This window comes from Melanaphis sacchari, unplaced genomic scaffold (assembly GCF_002803265.2).
Source record: "Melanaphis sacchari strain LSU unplaced genomic scaffold, SCAv2.0 Contig80_pilon_pilon, whole genome shotgun sequence".
Lineage (NCBI taxonomy): Eukaryota > Metazoa > Arthropoda > Insecta > Hemiptera > Aphididae > Melanaphis > Melanaphis sacchari.
In genome coordinates this window covers 624,117-651,536 of record NW_020271570.1, presented here as the reverse complement: position 1 = coordinate 651,536, position 27,420 = coordinate 624,117, and the positions used below count along the sequence as shown (strand labels likewise).

Sequence of the window (27,420 nt, the reverse complement as noted above, 5' to 3'; positions counted from 1 at the left end):
GATGTTTTGAAGACGTCGCCGAAGTTTGCATGATGAATAATTGCACGGTTCTTTATGAAATGTTGAGTGCTATGTGTCATATTTTTTTGCTTGTTTTGTCGGATCCATCAAATAAACTTCACAGGTAGTAAGGATAGGAAAAAAAAATTCTAGTATTTCGAGTACAATACGTATACAATATGTATTTCATGCTAACAGTAGATAAGGTCACGGGGAAAAAGCGGTAGTGTAGTACTGACATTTATTCACGTTTTATTTTAAAATTAAACTACACTTTGTAGAAAATCTTAATCCAAAAAACGAATACCATTTCTATTATTATCAGTTAAAGTTTGAAGATATCACAAAGTTCCTTATTTAAGTCGCGATATGTTTTTTGAAACACTATGCATGGTAACATAAAAGAAAATATTATATGATTATTATACTATCAACAATCGTATTTATTGAAAAGCATAAGATTTAAGATTCAAAATATTACAAGTAATCAATTTTATTTATGTACTGCAGGTTATTATAACAACATTTTTTGGCTCTATATTTTTATAAATTAATAAAAAGTATCAAATGGTACTTTAAAAAATGTAGCCTGTAAAATATCGTTATGGTTATCTAAAAAAAAAACAAAAAAAAAAATAAGGTATAAAAATCAGAGCATTTTATATTTTTATAAAATTATTTTATACACAAATAATGAATTAATGTTTATTATCATTACCGTTAAAAATCAATAATATTTAATAATATTTATAATTTCTTAAATTTAGCAAATTTAAAAATTTAAGTACATAATATCATCGACAGTTGCCTATCAACTGCACAGTTTCTGTGTCTTAATAAAATGTATTTTTAACTGTACTTTTACGTCAATTTTTTTGGAATTTTTCGATACATAAAAATCGAACTTTAAGTGAATAATTTATGAATTATGAGTATTTAAAGTTTAGATGAGCTAAATGGTACAGTGGTATACTAAAAAATGTTGATCTACTATTTATTACTTAAAATTTTAATTGCAAGAAATGTATAGATTTCCATTTAAATTTCTAAAGATGACTCCCAAATCCTCTCCACTCCTAAAATATTGTAAAAAGATTAATATTTCTAATCATTTTAGATATTTTGATAATCTATATATATATACATATTTCTAAAATTTATATTTATCATTTTTCTCTGATATGAATATGTGACGTATATTTAAAATAGTTATGACATAAATTTAGAATCATTTTAAATATAGTGTGTTAACGATTATTGAATAAAAAATTATATCAAAAAGCGGTAGTCTTGTATGAAAAAAATGTTACTATCCCATCGGAACTTCGATCTGACAGGCGTGTGTGCTCCGATCGGTCCGGACGCCATAGTTTGAATAGAAGCCAAAGGTGAACCGAAGCGATACCACGGTATTGTCTATCATTTATTGTCTTTGGACCCAACCCAAAAGTCCTAAACGCATTTCACCCTTAATCGTTGCCGCCGCTGGACGAGAAATAATATATTACTCGCGTGTACGCGGCGCCGCTGCCGCCGTCAACCCAACAAGCCCTTCTGAATACCCGACCCCGTATCGCTTCGTTTCGTAATTATTACTTTTGTGCTATAATCGTTCACGTTATTTTTAATAAAATCAATAATCAATGCCTCGCCGAATCCTGTACACAGAAACACATATGTAAACAGTGTCCAAACAAACGGAGATAATGTGAAAGTGATGCCAAGTCGCGGTGGTGAAATTTTTCTGTTAATACATTTTGAATTTCGGACGCGAATCTTATTCTGCATCCATGTCATTCGTTAATATTATACGACTAATAACGAAATTTAGAAAGATATGGTTTGGTTTTTCTGACAAGTCTTGCGGGCATATCTTTCCCTTCCAGTTTGAGCAAGTGGCGTTATGTATAGATTATGTTTGTTTTCCTTTCTCCGCCTTTTAATTTTTTTGCACCGGTCTTTACAACAACACAGATGAATCCACGTATATAATAATTTTGTGGTCTACAGAAGGTCACTGCAGTGTCTCACACGTACGATATGGAACTCGTGATTCGCATAAACGTCCTGAACACGAATTACCGCCCGGAATAGTTTCCGCTCAAATTTAGTTACCTACGCGCCGCATAACTGAATTTCAAGAGTGAGATTGACCGTAAAAGATTATACGTATTACCATTATAGCATATAATATTTATACGTCATACGTTTATCATAATACCTATTATCATGTGAAAAATAAAAAAAAAATAAGCGCAACTCTTGTGTTCGAGGAAATTGAGTAGATACCGCGAAAGGAAATTATACATCCTATATTATACGTAGTTTAATAAATAATAAGTATAGCGTATTTGATGTTATAATGTAATCGTGCTTGCCTAATATTAAAATGTGTCTAAAATATATTCCGTATTATATAAATAAAAATCCAAAGAGAGCGATACACACAAAATGATCGGATTTTGCAGTCACGTGCTGAAAAAAAAAAATAATTGCTTTTGAAACTTCTATAACTAAATCCCGATTGGATTTTTTTTTTAACTTCATGAAATTGTATAGGTGTAGGATAATATGCGCGCCGCAGAAGATTTACGTATCCAAAGCTCTTTAACATAATCTTAGACTACCTACAAAGTTTTAATGAAATTACTAACGTATCTTTGTATAATTGTATCTCATTTGTTTTTCTCTTACTCGGGTTTCATGCCCGAAGAAACAATTAATTTTGATGGTTTTATGTTTTATAAAATCAAATTTTGTTTCGCTTTTATTAATAACAAACCATTTAGTTATTAGTAACGGTAAGTCTTAACTCCACGTATTATTATATAATATTGTATTCATTATATTACATTTAGTTAAAGCTAATAAAATTGCTCACACGTGGAATTATAATATGATTGTAATAAAAGTATGAATTGATGTCCAATTTTAAAAAACAAACAAAAACATGATTATTATTTTTGTATATTGGTATATAAATAAAACTTGAAATAATTTGAAATAAACTTATTATAAACACTTGAGCCTTTTAAATACTTCACGACCAACGGTTATAATTAATATTTAAGTATAGACTCGACAGGATAAATTTTAAAACAATAAACTTCTAAAATGTATGGTCTGCAATGACCAGTCGAAAACAGAAAATAATTTCAACGAACATGACTATGGGTATGAATTTAAGTGGATTAAAAATAATGATAAGAAGAAATAGTTTTCCCAGATAAATAAATATTATTTTACGTTAATTTAAGCAAAGTGAAAATATACTATTACATTCTTATGAATATATGTAAAATATAATGTTTTTTATATAAAAACACATGTCTATACTTATGCTTTGAATCTAACAAATAGAAAATTTTATTATTTAAACAAATAATAGATAACAATAGTTTTTAAGTTAAAAATAAAATTACTTATCCTATTACATTACTGTTTTGTTCTATAAATGTTATCTCAACACATATTTTCCAATTTAAGCCACCTCTTCAAATAGTAATTTTATCACATATCATATAAATATTTAAATATAATAAAAACTCACAAAGCATCCTTTTTCCAATTTATCGATTTTGATTAAATATTAAAAAAAAAAAAAACAGAAAACGATTTAAATTTATCGTACGTGAATGTGTCTTTGTAATATGATAGAAATGATGTATGATGTGCTAACAAATTTTAATGTGACTCAGTAACTTGATACTATGTAGTTCTTTGAATTAATTTCAATAATATTTTTAAACTTAAAATAATATTTATTTGCATAAAATCAAGTTTTTGTCACGTTTGTATTATATACTCGTATAGTAACAGAAACAGTAAATATTAATATTCCACCAACAATATAAATTATACAATTTTTACTATTAGTATTAGAGGCATATACGTAATATGATCGTATTATTGACTACCAACTTTTTAGGATACGGTTAAAACAATAAATATATTATTTAATAAAAAAAATATATACAACAAACTTCTTGTTTGCTAACAAAATTACTATTGGATGCAATTTATCCTTTATGTATTTATTTGAACAGCTATATTATATGCATATAAAAATAATAATAATTGTTTACATTAAAATAAAAACTCATCAAATCTAACAAAAACGAGAAGGAAATTAAATAAATTTTCTACTGTGTAACAATAAGACAAGTGTCAATCATACTGTCTTTATCATTGAATAAGTCACTTGTGGGTATGTATTAAATTTGAATTCAATAATAAATTATAGAACACGAAAAACTATTCAGAATAAAGAATGTTTATTTGATAGTAATATTAAGTATATTATTTAATATTGGTTAATTTAATTTATCTAAATCAATATATTTATTAAATAAGTATTTTTTTTCATTTTTATAATAATAAATAACTTGTAAAATCTTTGAGTATATAAGATACATGTAATAATATACGTAAAATATGTATATTTCCACAAATAATATTCTTTATGTACAACAAAATAATTAATATTGTTACTCTTCATTTAAATGCCTTATTCATCAAAGTTTTAAATTAAAATTTATATAAAAAAAAAAAATAGTACTTATATATTTTTAGTTTTTTTTTTTTATTTTTTTTATTTATTTTCAGAAAATACCACTTATGATGAACTTTATATTACATTTTCAAACAATCTTAGCTATATTTTTTTAGTATAGAATGGTTTGCAAATTATCGTTTTTTTGAAGAATTTTATCATAAATTAACTTTAAATGCTTAAAAAAAAAAAATCATGTTCGTGTTTTATTTTTAATGTTTTGTTTAAATTATATTTTAAATCTTCAATCTCCAATTTTAACAAAAGCAAAAAGCTTTTTTTAGAATAAAATAGAAATCACAAATATCTCAAAAAGAGCTTAAATATTTTTAAAACTATTCCATTTTACGAAAATTTCCAGTATTTGTAACGTATTTTTATTATATAATAAAAACAAAATTATATTTGTTGATAATGTATGACATATAGTAGGATTAGTACAATAAATATAACATAATACTTATTAATATAAATTATTATTATTAAATGTACATAATTAAATAATAAAAATACTATTAGATTAATTTTTCTTTCATAAAAAGTGTTTTTTAAATAAAAAATAAAAAAACACAACATTGTAAAATCAATATAATATTTTGCTCAGAATAAAAAAAAATCTTTTCTATATTAAAAAAGAAAGTAATTAATTGTTATAGTTTATTACCTAATAATATACAAGAGTTGGTCCGCTAACTTTTAAGCATTAAAATTATAGAAATTATATTTTCAAATTTTCAACTAAAATTTAAGATTCTATTTAGGGTTAAGTTTTTTATTAGTTTTTCTTTGTTATTTTACACGTATCGTAAATTGCATCTTATGGAATGAAAGAAATGCGATCATTACAGTATTTTTTCTAATCGTAATAAAGAAATACCGTAAATATATATCTAGATATATTTATTATTATTATATAAAAAAAAACGGTGTATAAAGATTTCCGTAAAATTATAAAATCAAATTTTGGGCTTTAGATGTATTTTAAGTAATAATAATTTCATAATTGAAATTCTCGCTGACTAGTTTTCTAATATTAGATTATATTGTATAAATAATATAAAGGCAAATAAAATATTATTTTGATGAAAATATTTTGAACATTATTTACGTAATTTTTTTTTTTTTTTTTGTTTATCTATTTTGAATAAAAAATAAAAAATAATAAATTAACACTTTTTACTAATGATCCTGTGCAAAAAAAAAGACACTTTTATCATAATAGCCTTTTATACAAATAACTTATATGACATTTTTTTTTTCACATTACAATCTTTTTTTGGGATGTATAAAAATATTGTCATAAATAAAGCACGGTGGTCTGTTTCTCATCATTAACTAAATTATAACAAGGCGTAATATATATGCAATATAGGTACATTGCTGCTTTGAAGGCCATATTATAGATTCTAAAAAATATTGTTAATAACTTAATGAGTACTAACCAACTAACATAACAGTATTATAAATGTCTATGTCCTTGTTTCGGGATATGTAAGTTCTTGATTTTTTTTTTAACATATGAAAAATTCAAATGTGGACAAATTTTGCTATTCAGGTCTGTGAAGTCAAATGTGTATCATCAGAAATGTATGGCCTTTCAGAAATCCTTGAGAATAGTTAACTGAACATTTCATTTAATATTTAAAAATTTGATATTCTTCACCTCTTACATGTTTTAAAGGCATTTATTATAAAGTAAGATTCAGTAGAACAAAATTGAGAAAAATGTGTCTTTTTTTGTTTTATCAATGTTCATAATTTTTATAACAATTAAATTATACCACATGGATCATTGTAAGACAAACAATTATTTATAATAATAACACTAAAACAAACACATAAAAAATTATTACTTTTAAACATCCGATTATTTTTACTTTAATGTTTAATTATTGTCACACCACGTTTTCATTATATCACCCATACCCGATGTAAACAAGATAATACTTTATCGGATAATAACAATTCACTATGAACAAAAGAAGATATTTGTTGAAATATTCAACAATGGTTTTATTTTGTTTTTCAAACCATTGAATACAATATAAAATATATAATAAGTTGATATATGCAATTGTAATAAATAACTCATCGAGTGTATGCTAATCAATTAAATATCTGCTTCAGGTGTAATGATTAAGCTCATGCTCAGTATAATGTATTTGAACACTATTTTACATATCATCTAAATCCAAATTAACACGACTGTACATACAACATTAAACTGGAAGATTTATTCAGGATTAAACACGTATTATAATAATCTTAATAATCTTGAGTATTATTAAATGTAATTTAATTAAATTGGCATACATAAATATATGATATATAAACTAAAACTGTAAACACTAACTGGCGATATCATCATTAGCACAAATTATAGTAAATTCAGATCGCTTATTTTAATTCTTTATAAATATACAATTTATAATAGCTATAGTTTAATGATAGTTAAATTTATAATAAAACAATTGATAAATTATACTCGTATAATCATAATAAATTAATTATGAACGTATTATACGAAAATAGGTTTCTAACTCAGATGACATTAATTGATTGTCTCTCGTTCTATTATATTATATACGTATATTAAAGTGTGTACTCTGAACACAATGCACATGTTTCAAATCTACTGAATTAACAATCACTCTAGAAAGTATATTTTAATCTAATTAACCATCTATCCAAATACATCCATCAGAAACGACAAAGATCAATACAAATTTACTTATACAATATTGTATGTTAAAGTCAAAGACGAATTTATCTATCAGTAGCAACTAATTATAACTTCTAAAATCAATTAATGACTAATTGAAATAATGTTGTATACAATATGCTCAATATAAGTTCAAAGTAGTCATCGACTTCAACAAAATTAGGTTTTAATTGTTTAAAAAAAATACAGAGCGGAAAAACTACAACAAGTAAAAATAGCATTGAAATAAATAATTTATTGTTTCTTGCAATATTCAAAGTCTTTGTTTAAAGCGAGGTAGAAAAAATATTTAATAGATAAATCAGTTAGTTCTTTTGAAAAAAACAAAAAACATATTAATAAACACTCAAATATAATATACTGTTATAATTTCAAAATAAGACAATAATATAAATGAAGTAAATAGTGAATTATTTTAGGATTTTAATATAACACAATTATACTTCAGAATCATTAATATATGTTTATAAAGTTTAATTCAATAAAATACATTATTTTTCCTATAGATCATTGCATATTTTTAATCACTATTAATATAAAATTTATCAAATACGGAGTACGTGAGTTTTCATGGGATATACCTAACTTTTGTTAAAACAATATGTGATTCGTGTTGTGTAAATATCTCTTACCTTTTATAGAACTTGTAATTTAGACAAACATTTTTACAATTTTTTTCATAGATATTGATTTGGGTTATTTTAAAATAAATAATAAAGCAGAAGAGACATATTAAGATTGAATTTTTTAATAATAAAAATGAAACACTTCAATCAACTTTAAGTATAAATAATATAATTTTGATAAAAATATATCTATAATATTAAATTGTACCATAAATTGAACGATTAAACGCCATTTTCTATGTTTTATAGGTTTATATAGATGGCATGAGATGCCGCCTTTGAATGTAATTAAACCATAAATTGTGAAAAGACTCACCCTATATGTTTCGTATTTGAGACTTTTTAATGTGTTAATAGTTAATGTAATAATAAGTGTTGTAATCGTAATTATTATAAATAAAACTACGTAAAATGCAGCTTTCTATAATATTTAATTTATTTTTTCAAATCTGAGTGTTATTAAATTAGTTTATATGATATATTGTTATGGTGTATATATCATAACAATACATATTTATTTTTTAATTTCGAGAAGGTAGTAAAAATAAATAGAAAATAATATCATTGCAGCTTTAGAAATAATAAGTTTATGAGATATATTACTAAATATTCAAGTTAAAAATTATTTAGATTCTATAACATGAATTTGAATTATAAAATATCAATCATTAATAAACAGAGTGATAATACAACGATTTGCAAAAAGAAATAATATGTTTACCCCGTCATATTCTAATTACAGCTATATCATAAAAAAAAATTTGTTAATACTTAACTGTATTAGGGGATTTGAGGGGTTTTAAGTTATTGTGCCAACATCGAGTTGAGTAAGGTCTGTAGTAGAATATAATATGGTTCCGCGTAAGCCTCGTAAATGTTGTACGATTATATTATATAGACATATTAGACTGTATTTTATGTTTTTTTTCCACCCGAGTTTAAAGAAAAAGTTTCTATAAGTCTCTACCTATTATATTATATTATATTCTAAGCAGCGCATGTACGTATATTATATTATAATTATCGAAAACATTAAAGTTCAATATCAACGTAGTTTGTCTAAGATTTTTTATTCCTTCAATGGCCACTTGGATGAAAGTTTTCGACGAAAAACATTAGCCTCACGAGATTTTAAATTGGCAATACGGAGATACTATCATAGGATGACCCAGCATATCTGAAAATAGTATGACGCTAAATTAAATCCGAACAGTATATATATATATATACAGAATAAATGCAAATTATAACCGCTAAGTTTAAACAACGAGAAATATTAATTATAATATTATTGTCTAATTCTCCTCCCTGATCCATTTTCGCAGATAGTAAAGGTTTTATTACAATAACAATTTGAAAGGGTGAAGGGCTATTGAAATTAAAGCGTTAACCGTATTGAAATGCAAAATGTTGCACTGCTACCATGGTAACTGATGTACAAAGCGATACTCGACAATACGCAAAATAGCTCAAAGTAAAATATATTATTATGATATAAATTATGTATGCCATATAAAATATATATTTATTAGATACTCATTTTATATACAAAATCATCCAACACGTATACATACTATAGGATTAAATATTTATGTTTAGTATTAATATTAATATCAGTATAATTTATTAGTAAAAATTAAACAAAATCGTTTAAAAATTAAAAGTTTATAATATTTAAACCCTAATACGCAATCGTTTACAGTTGATAATCGTTTTATGTATGTATCATTATTAATTTTTAATATTATAATCCAATAAAATGGAACTTGAAACGTGCATTTGTGATGGTCAACAAAAATTTTTCCGAATAAAAATTTAATGTCCAGTGATTGATGATCGAATCCTCACAATTCGATATAAATAAATAAAAAGTACGTAGCCTTTCCAGTATGTTATATGTGAATCGCTTACTACAAAAAGGTGACCGGTCCATTTTTATCAAATTTAATTGCATTACCATTTTGTATTAATCACGCGTAAGTACATCGTTTACTGCAAGAAGGAGTCAAATTTGACTTTCCAAAAATCAGATTTAGCGTTTAAAAATTATCATTCGAAATTTTCGGGCATGCCCCGTTTCTATTGTAAACTATTATTTTAATGTTTCATACGTATTATTATTTTTAATTTATCTTTATACATTGGCTTATATATCAGAAATACTAATAGAAGTACTATAAATAAGAAATACTTGAAAATATTTCCAATGAATACACTTTCTTTATTATACTTTTTGCAATATAAGGTATATTAATTTTATTTATAACCATAATAATGCACTATAAATCATTAGGTTAGGTTATCATTTACCTTGACTACAATAATGTGTAATGTGAACTGAGTGGTTTTTTAATTTTCAAAAGTTTGATTCAAAAGTAAAAATTCTCGAAACTTTAACTATAAAGAAAGGTGTGATAAACTGCGACAAATATAAACGAACATTATTAAAAATAAGAAAGTTCGTGGTGAATCTTATATTAATTATGCTGGAAAAGAAACTCATAAAAAAGTACTCGCAAAAACATGCGTGTATATATACTATAATGGTAAGATTCTTATAGCTAAGTATATAATTTTCAAAATATATAGTTGATGAAAAACAGGTGCAAAAAAATAATGTCTATTTGTGTTCGCTAGTGATGAAAAAAAAATAAAAATATACTTGAAATATTTTAAAATTAAGAACGAGAATGAGCAAAATATTTACATACAACATTCAATAGAACTAGATTCTGTACAGAGAAAACGGACTAAGCCAAAATCAGTATCAGTAAAATACTTTATTTTGTATGAAATAAAAAAACAAATAGTATGTAAAAAGAGTGTTTTAAGTATTATCAAGGTAATGGAAAAAACCTCGTAAACGTATAATTTTGTCTATGTGATATGTGAGGAAAAAGTGAAAATTAAATGTAACATTGTAATTTATAACTACATTTTATGATAACAATAAAAATAAGTACAGAATACTAATTTAATACTTAATGAGTACCTCGATCTAATAGAAGGACTCAGTCTAAACTAGTAAGGCTTTCAGAGAAGTTGCACCTCTAAAGACTCTATCAATGAGAATATTGATTTGGCTTGGTAAGCCAATCATGGACCTTTAAAACAGCAGAATAATGTGCCCTGGTGACACACGAGCAACACGTGTTGTAGGACGGCTCATTCGTAACCTTGAAGAGCCCTCGCAATCTAAGATAATGCTATTAATGTCTGAAGTGAATAGCAAACTGTTGTATGCGTCACCGAAGTAGGCAGAAAGAGCAACCAAATACGCGTTCTAAAAGTTTAGAGCAAGCTTGATAACTAGGATAGAACCGACTCGAAAATAAAGATCCGGAAAACAGAGCGCGATATCCTTCTCGTCGCTTAGTCCAATAGTTGGAGTCGCAGTATCAAGGCGGCATGGACACGTAGCAATAGATTAGTCAGAAGACGTTCTAAAAACCTCACGTTTTATGTAACCCACGCTCATGCAGGAGATTAGTTTTTCAATCATTACCTACACCGGATGATGCGCGCCCTCAGTGCTGCGTTCCTGTATTGCCAACACCCATGGGGCACTGCTGAATAATTTTCAGTTGTATATAAATTATCTGAACCTCCTGATGACAGTGAAGGCGTTCGACGGTAACCGAAATATCACCCCGAGAGACATCCATGAATTGCTTTGTAGTCCTACCGATGTCTCGTCTCGCGAGATTGACTGACTATCGGTTGCCTCCCAACGTGTTACTCAGTCATTTTACGATATGGCTGAAAATATATTACACTGCAAGAAAACAAGACAAGATGATAGCTGAGACTAAAGCAAGAGCCAATTATAATCTATTGGTAACTACCCAGATCAACTGAGTTTTCCTCTGACAAACAGGGTCCAGTACAACTAGAACACGGGCCAGTGAATGCATGTGACATTGGGCAGGGAATAGACTGACGGTATATTCTTGTAACACTCTTTATTTTTTAGTGTGATGCAGTACAACCCGCGATCCCTTAGGTGTGTTATATGTATTATGTGTACTGTATGTATTATACTATTTTGCAAAATTTTTATACATCAATGAACGGCGGCAGCAAGAGAGTCGTAGTATTGATTTATTCACACAGAACCTCGTCTGTTGTTGGTGTAACAGGAAGAAAAAAAATTACAGAATACTTTTGAATATCTTGACGTTGAATAACATAATATTTCTAACTATACCAGTTGAAAAGACATTATAATTAATATATATATATATATATATTTTTTTTTTTTTTAATAATTGAAACTATTTTAATACTAATGTAAGATACTTGTATACACCATTTTTAAAATATTTATACAATATAGTATGACTAATAAGTTATATAATAAACTGTTTTTTTCTGTAGTTAGTTTTTCAATATTAAAATTGAACAATTATTGTTATACAGTAATATGACGTAATTCCAGACTTCTAAGTTCCAATATAACAATAAAGAATTTCAAAACCAAATTATACCAAGATTATATTTATATTGCATTTTTAATTTGGAATCAATACCAGCAAATATTATCATTTATTTACGAGTATAATATAGTCTTTGATACGTTTAAAATTTTTTAAATTAGTTTTTCAATAATAACCTTTTTTGTTGTTTTAACTGATTTATTATTTTTAAAAGCATATGTGAAAACATACTTGAAACCACATGCGTATAACTAATTAATAATTAACTATTAAGCTTTACTAAATAAACATAATATTTTTCGAATTTAAATTATGAATAGCTGAATTTTATATTAGCATATTTTCTATAATCAACGGTTAAAAAGCACGCGTTTTTTAATTAAACTCCAAGTCATATATTTTTAGAGTTATTGTACAGTTTTCATGTAAACCCTTTTTTATTTCATAAATTTAACATTTTTAATGCATTTTACACGTACATTACTATATTATCATAATGGTCGCTTAAAAACTATATAAATATATATTTTCGTACCTATAGAAAATTCACTATGTAGATGTCTAATATCATTGTATAGTTAATACCAACATTTTGATGAGTCAGAGAAGAAAGAGAATTTGTTATTTTCATATGGATTTTGTGTCCGATAATGTTTCCTAATATACTGCTGAAAAGTTTCGTGGTTTTAATAAATCAACGGTTGTCATCTTCTGAACATCTGTTTGGCGTTGACTCCGTAACATACATTGATAGCTTAGTTTGTCCTGTCCATGAAAACTTTGCTCATTAACAAATTCTCATTCTGTCATGCATTGAATGAAATCTCCCATTGGCCATAAATAGACTATTTACATCTGTGTTTACTGTTTATATTTGTAAATCCATTCAACTAACACAGATCGTGTCCCGTGTCCAAAAGTTTTTGTGCGATGTCATGTCTATCAATTTTGTCAATTATTGATCGTAAATTAAAATTTACGTGTAACTCAATGTCTACAAGCTGGTACAGATTTGTATTCCAGAATATAAATTAGAAAATGTATGTGTTGAAAATTAAATACAAAGCACTTGCATCTTGATAAAATTCAATACTTATAAATTGTATTTCAGAACCTTCCACATAAAAATATGTGCATGTCTAATAGGAATTTAAAAAGTTAAAGTTTAGGAATAGGTTATTTTTCGAACACTTGCATAATATTTAAAATATTATACTTCTATAAAATATTATATTTTATTTGAAGTATGATTTTCTAACACACGCGTAAATTTCGATTATATGACTATTAAACAGGTAATACCGGTACTTACTAATACAATACATCCGTTATAGTAGCATAAACACAAATAATTATTATTGAAATAATTGTGCAATAACAATCGTATGCCACGAGGTCGAATTTCCCATGTATAGTTGTTTTTAACCATATCATCGAATGCAGTTACACTCATTAAAGAAATACCAGGAATTCTGCATAACTGAATTGGATAAATACTTAAAACTATTGTTTACACAGTTCCCATAAATCATTATCATAGCATATTCCACGTGGTACTTGAATGAATCGATTCCGAGAATATAATATTATATACTCACTATAGGAGACAGCGCCGGCCGTCTGTGATTACAAAATGATATCAAATTGTATACGGATAAACTGGGGCAGTTATTTTTGCGAGAGTGCTTATCCTCATCCTCCTCCTTTTCCTCCTTCTCCCCTTTGTTTTTTCAATACGTTTAAATAACGTTAAGTGCATTATATGAACGCACAAAACAAACGAAATTGTAATAATTACAACCGAAAAATGACCATTTGCGATAAATTACCGCCTTCTATTATAGCGCGTTATTATCATAACATTTTGTGTTCATCCATCTTGTAATTTTATAGTCCAAACCGATGATAAAAAGAAACTCTATTTAAGGTAATGATTTTTTTCTTTATTTATTTTTTCCCCTCTCACATTTCGTTATTCGTTATTTTTATATTATATTTATAAGTTTAGCACAATGGCGTATAACAAAATTCTGAGAAAAGAATGGTCATATTAAATGCGATGTATCTATCCCATATCCCTTCTCGATGGATGGTCTTGTATGAGTACATAACAATAGCATCTTTAAGTTTAAAGTAATAGATTAAATTTCAAGCCCAACCCTGAGACGTACAGTTTTTATTAAAATTAAAGAGAAAAAAATCAAACCATCCATCCACAGGCGACGGCCATACATGTTAGTGAGCCAACAGCTTTGTTTAAAACTGAGATCGGCATTTGTAACCGATAAACTAAACTAATATTTTAAGACAGCTCTGTACTATCTGATACAATCTATTTTGATTTTGTGATTAGAAGATTTACCAAGACGCATAGAACTTTGTGTGTGATATTTATATCATATGCATATTGATTCAAAATGTATAAGAAAGTAAATTTATTATTCGTGATTAATGGTTTGAAATTATAAAAAAAAAATTAAAATAAAATAAAACATTTGAAGTTTTAATACAGTAGTTTTTTTTTTTTTTTTTATAAAAAAAAAAGTATACAAATGAGAAATACGGCAATACTGTGTGAACAGTTTTAACAGCGCAATATAAAATATGTAAAAGGTTTTTTTATTTCAATTTGAAAGGGATAACTTTTAATGTCAAACTAAATGGAAACAAAAAAATATTTAGCTCATTACTTATTTAAATAACCTGATAAATAATAATAATAACATAATTAAAAATTAATTTAATTAAAAAATGATTAACATAGAACGTTTTGTGTTTTGAAAACAAAAATAAATATGTACGAAATTTAATATAGACACACGTTCGCATACTTATTTGACATCCATGAATATAAAACATAAATAAATAATGGAATAATTATATTAGGCGTGTCCAACAAAAGTCACAGACGGGCGCCAACATTAAATCCCTGATTTTTTTTTTTTAAATTACTAAATGTTTTTATTGGTTTATTTTATTCGAACGTGTTGTTTGGCCACATTTTCAAATTACACTTTGTACTTGTACGCCGAGTACAATATTAAAAGTTAATTTAAATAATTTATACTTATGGTTTATAATTAATTTGATAAACATCGGTTTAAATTTCAAAATTATCACTTTAATATTAATAATTGTAAACGAGTTTCAAAGTACGACTGTTATTAAAAATTCATTTCAACTGAGAAACACCTTGATACTTTTATTCATCCATCTTCTGACAAAAATAATGAATGCTATCAGTAAAAAATTGTTTTTAAAAATAAAATACATATTGAACACAATGACTGACAACGACTTCTTTATTAGTTTGTATTGTGTTATTATTTAATAATACCTTAATGATTTATATAATAAAGTATGATACCAAAAATAGTACTATATTTATAGCGTATAAAACATTTAACATGTACCTATTAATAATTATATAGGTAACCTTATACAATTCATAAAATTTAATTAAAACAAATTTTACGTAATATTTCTATGTATATGTATGCTATAAAATATATTTAAATTAAAATCTTTGTTAGGTTATTTGCTTGTTTTTTTTCTTATACATAACAGTTATAATATTATAAAATTTTAATGGTTACAAATGTGAAAACTTCTATTTTATACACCATCATTTTAATATCATGAATAAAATAAAAGTTTTCTCTTTGTTTTTAATTATAAATCTAGTCTTTGAAATATATCTTACTATATTATGTATTATAATTTATTTGTTTATTTTTAATAATATTAAATCTCATCATGAATGAATACAATAAAGAAACATAACATAATATTTATTACATGTTTTTACCAATAAAATAGGCTTTTTTATTACAGTTGAAGGTTAAAAAATATTTGTAAAATATAATTTACAAGAATTAATATATAAAATAATTATTATCTATACTTATTGTTTTATTATATGCCTAGTTATATGCCTATTTATAATTATAAGAATAAATTATAATAATTATACAGCATATATAATTTAAACTTAAAAATTAAATTAAATTAAATTACTTAAATATGTTTTGAGATTTTAAGTATGAATAATAAATTATGATTATTTTAATTATTTAATATTTTGTCTGGTCAACAAACATATTAAAGCACGGATAAAAAAAAATGCAATCAACGGTTGCCGAATCATTTGAAAAATATTCACAATATTGTTATTTTATTGCCTACTAAATAATTTTTATAGGTTTCTAGTTTAGTATAAAATATATAGCATATAATATATATCGTAAATTAATATAGTGTGCATTCATGGATATAGGTTATTTGTTTGATAAATAAATTTAAAAGAGAGAATGATCCATTAAAACGATATTCAGTGGATTTAGAGGTGTACGTAATTTGCAAATGTCGCTGACCATCAATGTGAATTACAGCACCGATGATACTCCATCTATGCTATGTATAGATATATACAATATATATATATATATATATATATATTGGATGAATAATTGGTATCGATATTTCATTGTTTGATTCGGGGAATTGGATAACGAAAAACCCATTTTGCCAGGTCCACAAAGATACACTAATGATGCGACTCACAATCGTAATTTCATCTATTTAAACACACGCTTAAATTCAATTGTTTCAATTTTTTTATGTATATATATATATATATATTATTATTCCATTTAACTAAAATGAAATATTTCTCTCGAGGTTATTGTCAAAAAATTATTTGCAATATATTATATATTATAATATAGTAGGTATATTGTACACAAATAAGTTATCACTTATCTATGTACAAACGAATAAACAATAGTGTACTGTTAATAATGTATAGTCTGCGTATGGTTAATGTGAAAATAAAAATACGTTCGGATAATGATACAGTTATGTAATGGAAATTTTTTTTGTTTTTCACTATTAAACCGCCATTAATGTTAAAATAACATTTACTATTATCCAATTCAATAAGAATATATTTCATTTTGTTGATTTGACGAACTGTTTCCATTAAAATTTCGAAAAATTCAGTTAACTAATTTTAAACTATAAGTAGGAATGTATTTTTATTTTTAATCAAACAATGTTTATTTAAACATTTTTTTTTTTTTATGATAGTTTAAATATCAAAATAAAAATTGTCCACAAACATTTTTCATTTGGTGTACAGAGTCAAATTAAATAAATTTAAAACCTATCTATTCTTAATTCAAAAAACTTCATTTCACAACACATTTATAATAATTATGCTATTAAATAATCACATCAATAATTTTTTAACTTCGTAAATATTTGAAAAAAAATTGTACCATTATGTATACGATAATTACGATCATTTTAAATTACTATACAAACAATTTAAGAAGAGACTTGATAATTGTACTAAAATTTAAAATCTAAGGTATCTTAATATATTTATTAATATATATTAATAATCTAATATCTTGTGTATTTTCAATAGATTTTAATTTCTAAAAAGCTCAATAAATCGATTGTGCGATAATGAATATAATATTATAATTTTTACGATCAATATTATTGGTTAACTTAGGAAACGATCCTTCCTAATAGAATTGTGTTCATAATATATACGATGATATTGCAGTCTTACAAAAAGGTATTTTTTTTCTTTTTTTTTTTTTAACTGACCCTATACAAAAAAAAACCTAAACTTCCGTTTCTGTAATGTCAAATTTAAAGGAAATAGCTTGCGTGTATATAACATGGAATCATAATCATAAGTTAGCATAAATATATATATATATATAGGTATCCCTGCAATGAAAAACCGAATTTTGCTACCTTTTATCCTTAAAGTATATAATGAAAAAGGTTGCGACATCCTTGGCTGTAAATATCAAACAACTTCACATAATATGCTTGTAATGAAAACTTAAAAATCCCTTATCGTAAAAACAGAAAGCTAGAAAACGCTAGCTTTTATGTTGTGTGTCCGTGGAAATATTATAAAATGATTTAATATTTATTATTTTTTTTTCTAACATAAATAAATTGTATAAACTCACAGGAAAATTGAATCTACTCAGTTCAGTAATTATATAATATTACATCGTTTAGAACGTTGTACTTATTTTTAATTTCATCAGCTGTATATCATGTTTTTATGTACCTTCGGTTAGGTTAATCAAAAAAAAAAAAAAATATATAACATACCTACAATAATAAAAATATCATAATGCAACTGATTTACTTTTTTCTCCGCCAACTAGTAAAACTCGTTGTCGTATTATAATTATTATAGGTACTCAGTCATACCGAACTATAATACGCATTGAATTTCCGACAAGACCCTCCAAGTATAAAGGGGGTAACGTTTGACTAACTTTTTTTCTGGTGTGCCACGCCAATGCACACCTAAGCTTATATACATGATTGGTAGTATGTGGGTGCGAGAGCTGCCACTACTTTGGTGACAAATAGACGAAATCGCTTCTCCGATAAATGTTCCGTTAAGTCCTGCTCGACCTGCAAACATATTTCGTATATAATATTATATATGATATATAACATCGCTATTACATTTGGCAGTTGGAATTCTTGCACGTTGACTGCGGTTAACTGCTGTGTTTTATGGCCCCAAAGCCGCCTTGGACGTGCGGCGTGCGTGTTATACTTTAAGTCAAGGCGGGGTGGAAATAGAGAGAGGGCTGAACGTAGAAGAACGAGCAAGAGAGCGACCCCCGATGCGTTTGAAAGGGAAGGAGAACAGAACAGCAACGCGTGGATATATATTGAAATAAAATTTGGTGACGGTGCCAAAAGTTTGTCGGCCAATTTAAACTTGACGGTAAATCACTAGAATCGCATACGGCTGAGGCCGCCACCGCTTCACAAAGGGTCAAGTTTTGTCAACGGCATATTATTATTATTATTATTATTATGGTGGTATTTAATACTAAACGGGTGCATATTTTTGGCCCATACGTGCGTGTGAATCGACCAGTATTATTATTATTATTAGTGTATACGAGTGTGTGTGTATAGTGATACACACACACACACACATATATATATATATATATACACATTTGTCTCAACAATGGCCAAAGTTCACTGTGCAAAGGACTACGGAAACTTATGCACAATGTTCGTTCGGTGTTTGTGTGCCTTTAATGCTATTGCATGCGTTTTAGGAGGATTTCGAGTTAAACGCGAATGAGGCGAAAAAAATGGATGAAAGGAATAGGATATCGAGACACTGGTGAACGACTGGGTCGGGTCATGTCGGGTGGAAAGCGCGCTTGTGTGTGTGAGCGTAGATAAACGTACGCCAAAGCGGATTTCTACAAAGTATAAAAAAAAATCGCAATGCAAACGGCACCGTTCCGCTATTGTTTCTCTAAAATTTTTTACCATTGAATATAAAATACGAATGTGCCGTATTCATATATAATATATATATATGTACGTGCGAATGGGTGAAAGTTGTTGTATATGTGTATATTATATATATATATAATATATATACATTTATATATATATATATATATATTATTACTATACATACGTAACAGTCGTGTGTATCGTTCATGTTAGATTCGCAAACAGCGATAATATTTTTCGCTCATAGAAAACTTTTTATATATATATTATTATATATGGCTATGCCAAAGACAAAGGATGAAATGTATTAAATCCGACCAAGAGATCTCCGCCGTCGTCTTCGTCTTCTCCGTGGCACTGCAATGTTGAAAACAGTTTTACCTATATAATATACGGGCGAAGGATTTGATTAGAAAATCGATCGTTCACAAGAATGAATTTGATTCGTTTTTTTATTTTTATACGCAATACGTTTAAAATCATACTAAGTCGCATACGGTCATACAATAAGCGAACAAAAATCACGATAAACACATCTCTGCAGATGGTTTCTTTCCGGTGGTTCTTTGGTTTTCCATCGAACGACTAATGTTGGTCTAAGTACCAGGCTAAATTCACCGAGAACTCTTATTATGCATTATATCACAAGAAATAACTATTATTTACTATGCATAATAATATATATAGCAATATTACATCAACCTAGGCCCGTAGCCACAGGTGGCAAGAAGGGGAGGCGTTGACTCCCTAAAAATATTACCATAAAAATGTAACCATGTGATATCAGTGTAATATTTAATTATCTACGTAAACTTTAATTTAAGTTTTATTTTTATTATTTTGTATTTTTAAAATAAATGTTTCATTTTAAATTCTCAAAATATTCTGTTATTAATGGATATTAAATGGAAAATTACATTTGTGTTGATTTAATAAGATGTTAGTGTAAATAAATTAAAAACTGCATTAATATTGTTTTTATATATAATCCCCTCCCCCCAAAAAAAAAGAAAAAGAAATTTGCTTTGTTCCACCTGAAAATGTGGTCTGGCTACGGGCCTGTATCAACCGTACAAGATACTATACGAAAACATCGGTGTCGGTGGCCGGCAAATCGTGAATTATTTCACTCACGCGATTACACGAATGCGTGTACGAATAGTCTTGGTATAAATCGATAGTAAAAAGCATAGTATAAATATTACACAAAAAAACCAAACCAAGCTGGATGGAATACGCTGAAAATCTGAGTCCAGAAGAAGCTCATATCGAATTTCTCGCTTTGAATCACAATGGTACAGTGATATTAATTGATCGTAGAACGCGATTAAAATCAGATCATCGCGATCGCATTAAACGTTCATAATTCATAACTTTACTATTTTCTTGACATGACTTCAAAACTTTTGAATTCTCGACTTAGTAATAAGATTTCCTTTATAATGCTCAGAAAAACTATCAAGGGAAAAAATGGAAAAATTACCTCTTAACGAAGAGTACCGTAAATATATGAATGAGCAGTATTTGTTATACAAAACTTTTTGAGTGCTTGTATTAGTGTAAAAAAAGCGTCTACTTAATAAAATATAATGTAGTAAACAAAAAACTAAACACTATTACATAAACCAATACATTCTTCATTTCATTCATTCAAATATATTACAAACAATGTATGTTATGACCATGTGTTTCTTGCGTTCGGTAAAATATTGATAAAATGTTCTAATATTACGATAAATAAATGCGACGGAGACGCTATAATTACTGGTCTTATTTATAAATGGGTTACTAGCATCCAGAATAAAAATATCATTATATTTTTATGTGTAATAATGTGCACATTATACAAATATCGATAACACGAATTTGTAGTAAGCACATTTTTATGTTTATCCACATCATTGAAAAATAATAACAATTAAAAGGACCAATACAATATTATTATCCAAGTGTATCCACTGGTATTATATATTAATATTATACATGTTATAATGGTTTGATCTTTTTGAAAATCATTTATACTTAGTGGCGTAAACTCGCCTTAGCTTATCTCCCTTGAGACTGTAATCATTTTATAACTAAACATTTTATCACATTTCATTACTAAATGGTTTTCTCCTTTATCAATCAATGTCAAATCAATCAAATAACATTAATATTAAACTACATAATAGTAATTAAAAAAAATATATATAATATAGATATGTATACATATTTAAGTATTTTTATATCTAGAGTAGATTTAGTCAAATATTTAAATGCAATACTTTACGAGAAAATTTACGTTAATATATATTTCAAGAATTATACGTTGAATATTACTGGTCTAAGAGTAGTCTATTTTGCTTTTGTTCAATCCATAACAATGTAATAATAAAATAGTATAATACAAAGGATTTACTAAAAAAAAACTGAACGTATTAACAGTTGATTAATTATACAATAAGCTATCAGTTATAAAAAATATATATCATAATACATATAAAACAAAGGGTGAGAATAACGGAAATTTAAGGTTAATTAAATTAAAAATAACGTCAATTAGGAATTTTAATACAAATAAAGGGATACAATTACTTAATCAATTACTCAATAAAATTTAATTTATTGGTGATAATATTAAATTTAAATTAATGTTAAACAATATTTATATTTGATTGCTTGATCAATACAATATTATTGTTCATTATTGTTAACAGTCAATTATATACCTAACTATGTAAACATGTAATATGTTATCTTTGATATCTAATATAACAATATGTATCTAATCATTTATATGAAATAGTATAGACTACAGTTAAACTCTCTAATTTCATTGCAAACATATTTAGTGGGTGTAGGTATCAACGTATAAATGTAAATTAAATATTTGATATAAAATTGAATAAATTAATAAATAAATACATTTTAAATATAACAAAGTAAATTTTTTATGAGACTTAATTTTTAAGATAATTCGATGTATGGATTTATTATAACTTTTATTTTATAGGGATGTTATTATGTTAAATTTCGTGTGCAAAATATTGAGAACAATAATTACATAATATTAAGTAATAGAAAAAATATTTGACATTTTTAAAATATCAAAAGGAAAATATATTTAGATATAATAATAAAAATATGTTTGTAAAAATAATAATTATTATTATTATTATTATTATTATATTTGTATGCAATATTTTTTAGTTAATTATAGAATAGTGTTGAGTTAATTGATTGTTTTAATACATTTTTGTTGTTCATTGATATTATTAAAATAATTAATACTTTATACCTGTGATCTGGGTATACTTAAAAATTTACTCACATTTTTTTTGTTTTTAATGTTTTATCAAACAATAAATAAATAAAGAATAATTATAATTCTTTTGAATAATGAATAATACTTAAGTAGTTTTTGGTTTTATATTTTAATTTTATTAGTAAAAAATAATTTATTTATAAGCGACGAGTATATTATTTTTGGTTGGTTTTTTTTTTTTTTTTAATATTAATTATTATAATAAAGTTACTATTAAATTAGATTATGTATAAGAATTTAAAAAAAATTGTTTAGGTTCAAAAATCTTAAATCAAAATTAACTAATTTACATTCCGTTGAAAGTATAACAATGATTCATTTTAAATTTAGGTTAAGTTTGATTATTAGTTTTTAATAATTTGTATTATCGATTTGAGAAAGCATCGCATACATTAAATTCAGAATTTCCCATATTTAGAACTATGGACAATAAACGTAACAATTGAATCCAAAGAGCTTAAAATTAAATAAGTAAATATAGCATGCTACCGGGAAAAAGTCGTTGACAACTAGAATTTATATCAGAGATATATAGCACTTTTAAAACAATGCAAAGTCACTAAGTCCTCGAAAACTCGCTATTATATTGAGTTTGGGGATAAATTTCATAGCTATTCACTTCAAAATCCAACAGTATGTACGTATTTATGTGTTTAAATACTATTATGTTTACTATCAAATGTCTATATAAATAAATTGCATCGCAAACAAATATCGTGTTTGCATAATAAATTTATAATAAGTAATATAATATATAAAATGGTTTATGTTTTTCTTAGTATTTTTCTTTAATTTAGCTTTTTTATGACTAGTGTTCCATAAATTTATCAATAGAATTATAATTCCTATCACTTAGATTTATGAAGTATCGCAGCAAAATAAAAATAAGCTCCTACATAGTGAGCGATATACAATAAATCAGCCAACCGGTCATATCAGATGATATTATTATCAACTTGAAATAACGCAAACGATAAATTGATGATGGCGACGACTGGGTAGAGACTATCTGTGGTCAATAGACCTTTTAGACCTTTGTGAAAAGAAATGCACATATACGCCACGCGAGCAGCTCCCACGCAAATATATAATGCATATTATGAAACTAATGGCTTGTTTTTTGACATTCGAAATCAAATTGATAGAGTAGCGAGTAAACGGAGTTTAAATATTCCGTGCGAATATTTAATGATTACACTAAGGATACCACCAACTCGAATACATCACATTCTCTATAATTAAGCAAAAACATTATACATTGAATATGAATAATGAATAATTGAGGGTTAAGTTTCAGGAATATTACTTAATAAACACTATAATAGGTATACGGTGTGGTATAATTGAAATTATTATACATATAATAAGAATATAATAATACGATTTAAATTATAAAACTATGGGCCATGTTTATTGTAACTCGTAAGTATACGTAATATGTAACTACCACCTGTATTATAACGCAAGAGTCGTTAAAAATCCCACAGGCGCTTATATAGTACTACGGGCCGAATAACTTAAGTTTATTACTGTAAATATGCTGTATAAAAGTCATAAATCAAATACATTTTCATATGTGTTTTTTTCCCATGACATATTATTGTTATTATTACATGCAATAAAAACATTTTATTTCTTCAAGAAGTAATTTGGTTTAAACAGAATACCTATGCAAATAGTAATAAAATGTTTATTATTATAATTTACTTTTTTTTTTTTTGTAACCGCATATTAGTAGTTTATACCAACTTAATAATACTTAGTCCCCGTACACATAATGCAATTAAACTGACACCGTAATAATATACCACACGGTATACACATATATAAAATATTATATTGTTGCATTGTTGTTAATGTACTATTATTTATATTATGATTTTTTTTTCACACTAAAAATATAGAATATTAAAAAAAAAATTTTTCGTGATTTTCTTTTGCAGATGGTTCGATCGAATCGCCGTCACAGACCGGCAACCTCAACTATTGGGAACAACCGTTCTCGCAGCCTTACTTCGACAACGCCACTAGACGCGACGTCACTGCGACCGTGGGCCAGATGACGTACTTACACTGCAGGGTCCGAAATCTCGGCGACCGATCGGTAAGTCATCACCCTCCATCACACGGGTGCATTTCGAGGCGGCATTCGCGTATCATCAAACCCACCGTGTTGCTTGTGTGTGTGTGTGTGTGTGTGTGTGTGAGAGAGAGCGAGCGAGCAAGTGGCGTGCTGTGTGCCGTAATTATCGATTAAACATTAATCTCTACAGCCAGCGCACTTTTAGATTTCGGTCGAAAAGTTTCGGACACGTCCGCGGACAAATTGATCACGACCACCCGACGTAATTGATCGAGTAAACGACTCTGTCGGTCGGGGCAGTAGTCGGGGAAACCGTCCAAATAACAAAAATACGAGCAGCTACGTATACTTGCTCGAACATACCGTACGCTAAAATGTATTATTTAACTATAGCCGAAACCGCATTGGCGGTTCCCCTCACAAATTAAATAATGCCAGTGTGTTTATTATTTCTTACATTCCGCTGCGTGTAAACTGTAATACATATTTTTAACGCAGTCGCCCGGGTGGTATCTATCAAATATAAAACACACGAAGAAAACATCTGTAACTGATTTTATTAACTATTTTTTTTCGTATCCGATTGCAACCCTATACAAACAAACTAACGAAAATAATAATATTCATTTTCGTAAGCCGATAAATTCCCAACTTAAGCATATCTTTTTAAAATGTAAAATTTAAAAAAAATCGATTCTTCGAGGTATACGTTTTAAGGCATATAGTATTACACATATAACGGATTTCACAACCATAAGTGTGAAACACTCGGCTGTACATTGCTTACACACACACACACATACACTCATAAATTGCTTTTTATTAGTATAAATCATAAGATAATAATAAAAATTATATGACGTAACGACGTCGTCGTGAATTTTGTTCATCCATATTTTGATTATTTTTCTTCGCATTGTTATACTTAGATAATGGTACATCGGTACTTACATAGATATATTTTTACGACGCATTATGCAAAATAACAAAAATAAGCGTCTATGCTTATACCTAAAATAATATGCATTATATTTTATAATAATAATAGTACGCGCACCATGTACGGACGGAAAATCGTTGAGGTGGGTTGTTTCGACGACTGCGTCTTCATTTTATTCGTATTTCAGTTACTCCTTGTATCTGTATGAATATATAATATATATTAAAGAGAAACGCTCGGAATGACAAAAGAGAAGAAAAATGATATTTCGTCGTCCTGACAGAGCAAAAGTTCACCTGTCCTACTATATTGAATTTGTATACGGAGTGAACCATTGAATCATCCCCGATTTTCATCATTATTTTAAACGAATAATACTGTAGGCCCTCGTGTTCTGCACAGTATGTTATTTTAGGGACCCGACCGACTTTAAATTTGAACAGAAGACCAAATTCGGACTGAACCCATGGCTACATTTTATTTATAAGCCGGACCGGACCAATAATTAAATTTAATCGAGTAGGTCTGGACCGAACTGCCGGCTCGATCTTAAAACATTTTAGGCCGTTTACGGACCAGTTTGTAAAATGTATCCAATATTAACCCAGACACGTAATTTCTTGAAATTACGTGTTGTGATTTATGAATTCTATGAATAAAAATAAAATTATATAATTTGACCTTCGAGGCTGACCTAACCTAACCTAACCTAACCTAGCCGATGATATTTACGGACAGCCTGCATTTAGTAATCAGTACAATCACTTTATAAATAAATTTTACCAATAAATGTGGGTTTTTTTGATGTTTTTCGTTTTATTTATAATACATAACAATATCTTATTTAGATTTTAGGTATCGTGATTTAGACCGGACCGGATTGGACTGAATTTTTTTTTTTTTTTTTTATTGAAACCGGACCGGACTGATAATAATGTATTTTATCTGAGGACTAGACCGAATAACTCCTAGAAAATATTGAACCGGACCAAACCGACGATTCAATAATTGTTGTATGTTAGGACCGGACTAGACCGGATCACGGCCTGGTCTGGTCCGGACCGAACTGATTAAGACCGGACCACGTAGAGAACTACAAGGTCCACTCTGTATAAAGAATTTATCATAGTAAATGATAGTACAAAAATCGTCAAAGACCACAGTAATAACAACAATATTGACATTGCATCTTATTATTGTTTTCGGATCATTCTAGTTTACGATACACGTGGGTTTTATTTTTACATTATAACATACCGTAGAATTAAAATATTACTTTGTATAATGTATGTTGATATACGTACAAAGTGTAATAAAATATTAAATTTGTTATAAAATAAATCAAACTAAAATAATATATAAAATTGATTTTTATGTTTGTTATATTGGTAAATAGCCGTACAGAACAATACGGTGTTATTATTTATTTGAGCATTATAT

The 27,420-nt window shown here is 26.9% G+C and overlaps 1 protein-coding gene across 1 annotated transcript in view; it reads left to right on the top strand.

Annotated features, from left to right (window-relative positions):
* The window catches only part of LOC112601970 (protein amalgam-like), a 309,973-nt gene that overhangs the window by 253,597 nt on the left and 28,956 nt on the right, over positions 1-27,420 (top strand). Inside the window, exon 3 of the mRNA XM_025349872.1 lies at positions 24,901-25,061. Within this exon, the coding sequence (XP_025205657.1) occupies positions 24,901-25,061 (161 nt within the window). The remainder of the gene's footprint in view (positions 1-24,900; positions 25,062-27,420) is intronic.